Here is an 8,237-nt window from a genome sequence, read left to right as displayed (position 1 = left end):
GCAGGTCACCGTGCCGCAGTGTTTACTGGTTGCTGGTGAGCAAAGTGAAAGTGAAGCCATGTTGTTCAGGGATGTTCTTGAGAACAATACGATCACTTCCATATCAGAGCTTGAACTCTGTGTTTTGCTCTTTGATGTACGTAATAATGAGCGGGAGCTTTAAAGAGTGACAAGGACTGTAAACTGCAATATAAACCATTCTGTTAGTATAACACTGGGGCTCCATAAACTACAATTGAAAAAGACTTCAGGCCCTGGTCCTGCTGGCCTGGTGAGACTTGTTTGCTGAAGGTGGAGTCGGACATTCCGCGCTCCGTCAGCCTGTTCCTGTTTCCTCACACACACACACACACACACAGATCTATATTCCACTGCATGACTCACCCACATCTCCCCACAAACAACACTCTGTTCGCTGTGCTGGTGTGTGTGAAGGTGGAGGCGGAGAAGCTCTGTGTGAAGGTGAATTAGGTCAATTAATAGAGTAGTAATTATTAAAAAAGGAATTCTGTAGGTATATTAGAATAACAATGATAACAGAAGCAGTAATGGAGTGAATAGTAATGTGACTAATAATGACACAAGGTGTGAACCTTACACATACGACACAGCGTGTATGTAAAGCGCTTGAGGTAAATTTGTAATTTGTGATTTTGAGCTATACAAAATAAATTGAATTGAATGCCTTTCATGTTGTAACATGTTATGTGGAAACTGCTTTCATTTTCGGTCTTGTGGTTTTCAAAGTTTCCCAGTGTTTCCCAGAACTTGAACACATCCGCCTTCTTTCACATCTTCAACAAGAAGGTCAACGTTACGATATTTGTGCTAATTGAAGAACCCGTTGGCTTCCAACTCCTTGTTGATATGTAAAAACGAGCTTGTGCACAAATGGTGGTGGTCTTTTCTTTTAAGCAACTCTACTTCACTCAGCTCCCAGCTCACAGGTCTGAGGAAGTAGGTCCGAGCGCTGGGGGTTTGATTCAATGAGGTCGGCCTTTCTGAAGAGGTTTGTTAACTTTTCACTGTGTCAGCGGTTACTGGGAAAGACACGACAGGAAGGAATACACAAAGGCACAATGAAGGACCGAGCGTAGCATCAAACAGCCCCGACCACGTTCTCAATGCTGCCCCACACGCTTTCATCAGCCAGATTTTCAGCTGGTCATGCAACTTGGACCTCGAGAGGGAGATGATCCCTGGACCATTTTGTCCAACCAGAAACAGCAGCTAAATCTATTTTGTTATCAATTAATAAATATTAATAATGTCTCAATTGACTTATTACTCCAAAATAACAAATCTTGTTTTTCAAGATAATGAGATCACTGGATCACTTTCATCCCTTTCTTTGGTAACAATTCTCTTGAGCGCCGTTGGGGCAGCAGGACAGTGCATGAGGCAATGAGCGCCACATCTCGTCTCATCTGACCTCATTCACACTGTCAGAGCCAATCACGGGTCAGCGGACGTCAGCTGACCCGTGATTGGCTGCATCTAGACGCTGGTCTAAACTGGTGTCACCAACCGGAAATGAGATATTTTCATTTAAACATCATTTGAGGGAGAGAAACCACACTGCTGACGAGGACAAACAGGGTGACATCTTTTGGGGGCTTTGGACTAAAATGGAGCTCTATGACGCAAAGGAAAGAAATATAGAAATATCAATGTTTCAATCCACACCCAATAGTTATAAGTATAAACATTTATTCAGTGACATGAGGAATCCAACTAGACGGATCCTTCGAAGGACAATAATCAATAGTGTCAACAAACAATACATGGCGATGCTTCTATACAGGTCAAAGGCCTCCGTGATCTCACACACGACGGCCGTCACACACCACTGATCACCAACAGAATTTGCAACATCGGATGAGGGAACTTCTGTGGAACGATACTCCAGGAGTATATGACACACTTGGATAATCTGTTGTTGTGGACATAACACATTTCTATTGTTGTTAACTCCCCTGTAGTTAGTCAATCATCTGCAGGTTAGAGTGAATCATGCTGTAAATTCAATCATCTGTCTGGGAAAAGATTATGCTCAGTAGTTCATTTTTCAATGACAATCTATTTAATAATGAAGCTAAATACCAGTGAAGTGACGTGTTGCAAAACAGACACTTCACTGACTGCCATCAATAAAAGGTATTTCTTATAATTAATCCGCTGAGCAGAGTTGTTTTGCTCCACTAAAAAAGCATTCCCCCTGGAAAGGGAAAACCGGGGATCAGATTCCCCACCCTGTTATTCTTTCTTGGAAATCAGAGGGTGGACATGTGCACAAGTCAGTCACTGACACTCCCCCCAAAGCCACCCTACCACACACTGCTCGCACACAATCACATGTTGCTTTATCCCAAAGGTCTACACCTGCTCTTACATGAATGGATGAACAAGAAAATATGTATATTCTGCTATGTGTATATATATATGAAATATGAACTTTACACTCGTGCTGAAAGTGTCCCACGTTGTGGTCCTTTAAAACCAACCGATTGTGTTAAACAACAGAGACGAGACCCCTCACTGGCTTCTCCTTACTGGACTAACAAACAGGGAACTGTGAGACTCTCCAACTCATCCTCACGCTCCATCATAAAGCCTTGTTGCTGGAAGGGACCTTCTCGACGCCTTTGAGGGTGTCAGCGTGGACTAAACGGAGAGCAATGTTATGAAAGTGAAACCGAACTTCTATAAACACAAGCAGAGCCTCTACCGGGGGGCTTTCTGAGGAGGGTCTAAGATAGCTTAGCAGCAGGTGTGCTGTATTAATCACTGTGGGGTCCGCTCATATTATCCATGTAGGGTTCAAGCACTCCTTGAATACAAAAGCACGACAGGCAGATTTATAAATATGAACTTGTCCATTATGATCGTGGAGGGAAACTTGTTTTTCTATAACAAACTAGAAAGGGGCAAATAGCTTTGGCTTTGTATTTGATTTCAATACATAAATGTTTAAGTTAAGATTTACTAAAATATTTTAACTACTACTGTGTTGAGGGAATACTGTTAAAAAGCACCTTATTTGTTTGAAGGGTTTCCATAAATAAATGTACACAAAACTTTCCTTATTGAAATGTGTGCATAGAAATGCAATGAATCAAAGAAAATTCTCCCATTAATTGCATGAAAATGTTAATCGTTGCACAGCACTAATCCTTTGTATTCATGGCCTCTGAGGACCATGAATATCCGTACTGACTTTCCTCCTGCCCATTCTGTGAAGCGGCCCTCGACAGGCCCGAAGCAGCAGCCCCCACCCAGTGACTCACAGAGGAACAACTTCCTTATCTGTTGCCCTCAGCCGCTCCCACACGTCAGCAACACAGGCCAGAGAACAGCATTTGAAAGGGAAAAATGCAGCGTCCCACAACAACAACAGTGCCTGTAACTATTTGACAGTATGCATCCATTCTGAGTGTGTGGAAAATAAGTAGGAATATTCAATTATTCTAATAAAAAATACAAGATGGTAAAGCTGCATCTGTGCGGATGTTTCGTCTTGGAACCTGGCAACATCTTTACTTTTACTTGACACATAAAAAAGGCATTTGGCCAATTATAAGAAAATTAACAAAACAAGCATAAAATACATTAAAAGTATTTTGTTTTTGTTTTTTAAGGTGACTAAACAGAGGCAGCTGAGGTGAAAACAGGGGCCGTTCAGGCTTTTAGGAGGTCAGGTACAGTGGAGCCGCTACATGTTAAATCCAGTCAGACTGACGGGGAGACGTTAGGACCTGCCAGTGGAACTGATTATTTACACAGTAAAGAGTAAACACGCTGGAGATTTCTCAACATTTCTTTAATAAAAAAAGAACCCATGGGGTTTTATACAAAAAAGTACTCGTTATAAGTATGAAGAATCCATTGCAAACATATTTTCTCACTAATCAGTCTTTAACAGTGATTTTCTTTGTGCCCTGAAGGAACAGGAGCTGGAGCCCCCCCACCGGAGGTCTCAGAGGTCAACGCTGTCTTTGACAGAAGATCCAACGATTCTCCTCATAAAAGGTGCGTAGGAGTGTGTTCATTGTATGGATGATGTTTGGCACTTGACAGCCAACCAAGCCGGGATTTGGATATCAGGCTGAGGTTCCAAATAGTTAGGAGGAATATACCTCCAGAGAATCCACTCAGATCAAACTAACAATAACACACGGAAGTCTGGTAGGCAGTGGGAGAGCAAAATGCATCAATCAAAAGTGCAAAAAAAAACAGGAGTAACATACATATTTATGAACACACAAGTACATAAGACAGTATGAATGCTGCATTCATTTGTATTAGCAGCCAAGGAAGATTATTCTACATGCTTTAATTTTGAAAGGCAACAACGTTCCTGACAAATTGTTTTCAGCAACACAAACTGCCTGAACTGGAAAAGAGAGCGGTAGATTCCTCGGGTGAACTCCCTTAAAGACACAGGGCTTGACGGGAATGTCAACGAGGAAAGAACACGCTTAACAATGAAAGGAGACGTTGCAGCAGGCTGGGAGTTGACTCAAACAATGCTCGGCCCCCCAAGGCAAAGTCATAAAGTGGCTGAGAAGGGGAGTGAGACCCTGAGCGCCTTGACTCCGTAGAAGCGACAGCTTACTCAGAAACGTAGCGTGACGCAGCCCATGTGGTTCGACCACCAGGCCCCCGGCCTGAAGGCCACCAGGCGGAAGATTTAGCGTAGCTGATGAAGCCTTTTGGCGGAGCAGACGAGCCTCTTTCCACAGTCCTGGCTCTACTCCTCCATCCAACACATCTCTTCTAGAGTTTGGACCTCCGGCTCCTTTTCAAGTGCTTAAGTTCAACGGTCCCTGAGAGCTAGATTAGGGTTCTTGAGTCCCTGCAGGACCTCAGCAGACCGGCAACATGCGTGCGTTGCCGTGGAAATCTTCCTCCGCCTGGAAAAAGATGAAGCTTGATTAGATATCGGAGAATCACAGTGAAGAACATTTCCTATTAGTGTGACGGGAAGGGCCATGTCCTCTCGTGGAGACGCCTACCTCAGTGTACGCCGGAAGTGGTGGGAACTGGAAGGACGGGGCGTTCATAAAGATGGGGCTTCCGTCACCGTCAAAGTCGTCCAGGAGCGGCGTGAGGGGCTGTTCCAGGCGAAAGTCGCGGCTGACGTCAGAGTAGCTGGGAGGCTCGGAGGGCAGCCGGAGGGACACCCAGCTCTGGGAAGCGTTGCTGACCGACCCCTCCTGGCTGCTCACACTGTTGCTGCGGCTGCCCAGACCGGAGGTACCGATGACTAGAGGCAGCTCCAGGATCAGCTTCTCACTCCCGGGGATGTGAATGTAAATCTAGCAAAAGGATCAGAAACATTGATTTTTGCTCTCGAAAACAGGAGCTGATTGTCTGGCTGGGTGCAGAGACCAAAAGCTTACCATGAGCGCGTACTCCACACGGATGATGTTGCAGCCCAGCATAGACGGCTTAATCTTTGGCACCCTGATGGTCTTTCCCTGCCAGGCGTCACACATGCCGGAGATGATGTGGTTGCCGCGCACCGAGGACAGCTTCTGACGGAAAACCTTGGTGCGGCCATTGGCCTGGTAGGTGTGTTTGGCAATGATGGCGGCCTTTGGCACCACGATGCGGGAGCAGGTGTTCTCAAACTTGGCGTTGATGCAGATGTCTTCGCCCTCACAAAAGCCACGCCGGTCTATTTTGGCATTTAGTGACACCTGGCCATCAGGGATGAACATACAGGTGACTTTCTTCTCCTTCATGCCACCTGTCGGAGACTGAGGAGACACGTACCGGTAAGACTCACCTCGAGTGGACTGTTGAATTCATTGTAATGATAAGTGAGCAGTGAACTCACCAGAAGGTCTGGGGTGTTGACATCCAGGGGCTCCTCCACCTCAAAGGCTTTCTTACACTGGATGGTGGGCTGGTGGGGTCTCTCCATCAGGGCCTTCACGTCGTACTGGACAAAGCCAAACTTCCCCTTGTATGACGACACCAGCTGCCTGCGAGAGCATGTGGGAAGCAAATGTAAGCCGACGGCATTCCGTACAGTGCAGCGACACGCCGCCACGTTGGGCAGCTGGTGGGAATAGAAACAGCAGCTCACCCTTGCTGGGGGAGCTCAAATCCAAAGCGGTACTCGTATCTGTTGCCGGGCCTCAACACGACTGATCCGTCGGCGTCTGCAGAGCGTAAATAGCACATGATTACAAAGGTTGTCTTGACTGTGGCTGCGCGACACCAGCAGCTGCTCGACTTCAAAACAACAGGGAACTGCTTCTAGACAGGGGGGGTCCCATCTGAAGCAAATGACCCTGATAAATGGCCGTACCCGCGGGGTGGTCGTCCAGCAGCAGCACCTCTTCGTACCGGAGGTACTCGGCCTCCTGGCGACACCGCTGCTTCCCTTTAGCGTACTCCACCTTAGCGCAGCCCACACCCAGGATCCTCAGCGCCGACACCCGCGTCACCTCGTTCACCTCCACCTCCACCCGGCCGGACACCTTGTCCCCGCCGCAGTAGAACGTCTTGCTCGGGTCCGAAAAGACGATTTGAAAGCATTTCATTCTCTTCGCCATTGCCACCATGACTGCTGCTGCGAGATATCCGACGCGGTGCGTGCGCGGTCCGTCCACTCTGCTGTAAACAAAGAGCGGCCGCTGCTTTTAAGGGACGCGTCTCGCTCGAGACACGAGCGGCCAGTATGAACGGCGTGGCTCAGCGCGTGCACACGGCTCTGATTGGCGGAAACGCTTTGTTTGTGTCGGCTTCAGCCAATGAGCGCCCGGAGCCGACGCGTGGACACCGCGTGGCCGCGAGCATGTAGCGCGTGCTCAGCAGATGCGCGCACAGGAAGCGAAGCAGACTCTGGGAGCAGAACGTCGGTAGTAAACAGACCCGAGAGCCGTTTTTATCACACATACATGCGACATACAAGAAGTACGTCGCTCTCACAACACACCGAACCACAACGAACCGGAGATGTTATAACATTATTATGTGTACCAAACGTTGTCACAGGTTTGCAGGTTTATTCAGCCATAGTTTGGGTACTCCTAATATCTTTACACTCGGAATATGCACTCCTCAAGCACAATAACAGTTGGCAAGATAAGGTGTATCTTCCTCGAAACTAATCTGGGCCCGCCATGGGAAATCTGTCCACTCTGCAGAGAGGGGCAGGATTTGGGTGTTAACAATATGAATCATAAGTTTGCCTCCCAAAACAATAAAGTGAATGCAGGAATCAGCAAACCATATATATCTATATCTATATAGTTATATAGATATAGATATACAAAAGACCAAGTAGAAAGACATAAGTATACAACCGCGTACAAAGTTGCAATAACATGAGGTGCTCGCTGTGTTTGTGCACAGATCCAAAAAGAACCCCACTCAATGTTTGTATCTGCAGTGGACCTGCTGTCTTGAGGCTTTTCCTCGTTTGTATCTTATTTTGTTGTGTCCCAGACATTTGGTCCTCGGTTGGTGGTGTTGGTGGCTTGGTCCCCCACCCAGTGTCCAGCCGGATCCCCTTCCTGGCTCAAGCTAGTGTTTCATTCACATTAGGAATACATATTATATCTTTAAGGTTTGCAACAGTAGAATTTACTACCGTTGCAAACCAAACGGCTGTTTCATCAGGAGGTATTATAGACATGCAATTGTGTTATTTTCCCACGCTTACATGTGAAGATTGAGAGATTGGTGCACCATGGAACCTCATTTATTCTGAGAAAGTTGTGTTTCGACACAGCTTTCATCATCAGTCCTTCCACGGCTCCCTCTATCGCACCAATAACACTAATGTGTGTGTGTGTGTGTGTGTGTGTGTGTGTGTGTGTGTGTGTGTGTGTGTGTGTGTGAGACGTGTTCCAGTTTCAAAGTCGTTTACTTTGTAATGTGTGCATGTGGTATCATGTGACCTGCACCGCCCAGTGTTGTTGCTGGGGGTTTGGTCTAGAAGCTGTTTTTGATGTGATGAGATCACATTGTTCCATTCTGTGAACCTTCACCTACTTATTTCACAGCGTTACACTTTTAAAGTACTCAGCGTTAAGGATGAATTACCACCGCACTACTAAATAATGTACTGAATGAGCAGACCTGGCCGGAAGTTTGTGTATTAAGTTAAGACTTCTTTGGAAATTCAATTGAACAATGTAGAATATTGTAAATGAACTGACAACCTGGCTCACAAATCTTATTATTAATAAATGCATTATGTGTAATATTTGATGGCACTG

The 8,237-nt window shown here is 46.2% G+C and overlaps 1 protein-coding gene across 1 annotated transcript; it reads right to left on the bottom strand.

Moving 5' to 3' along the window:
• Positions 1-3,803: 3,803 nt before the first annotated feature.
• On the bottom strand, positions 3,804-7,108 carry txnipa (thioredoxin interacting protein a). Its single transcript, XM_040188696.2, has 6 exons — positions 6,320-7,108; positions 6,095-6,170; positions 5,843-5,990; positions 5,403-5,762; positions 5,016-5,318; positions 3,804-4,913 (listed from the first exon to the last, which is right to left on the bottom strand). The coding sequence occupies exons 1-6, from the start codon at positions 6,573-6,575 to the stop codon at positions 4,866-4,868; spliced, it is 1,191 nt and encodes a 396-aa protein (XP_040044630.1). The 5' UTR covers positions 6,576-7,108; the 3' UTR covers positions 3,804-4,865.
• Between the last annotated feature and the right edge of the window lie 1,129 nt (positions 7,109-8,237).

The sequence above is a fragment of the Gasterosteus aculeatus genome, chromosome 10 (genome assembly GCF_964276395.1).
Source record: "Gasterosteus aculeatus chromosome 10, fGasAcu3.hap1.1, whole genome shotgun sequence".
Lineage (NCBI taxonomy): Eukaryota > Metazoa > Chordata > Actinopteri > Perciformes > Gasterosteidae > Gasterosteus > Gasterosteus aculeatus.
This window is presented reverse-complemented; position numbering and strand designations above follow the sequence as displayed.

Bases quoted from the DNA above. Each gene is read 5' to 3' on its own strand.
- txnipa (XM_040188696.2), bottom strand. From the start codon at position 6,575: ATGGTGGCAATGGCGAAGAGAATGAAATGCTTTCAAATCGTCTTTTCG. The intron at 6,171-6,319 runs GTACGGCCATTT...TACGCTCTGCAG, and splicing joins GCTGGACGACCACCCCGCGG to ACGCCGACGGATCAGTCGTG. The intron at 5,319-5,402 runs GTAAGCTTTTGG...TCCTTTTGCTAG, and splicing joins GTGTGGAGTACGCGCTCATG to ATTTACATTCACATCCCCGG.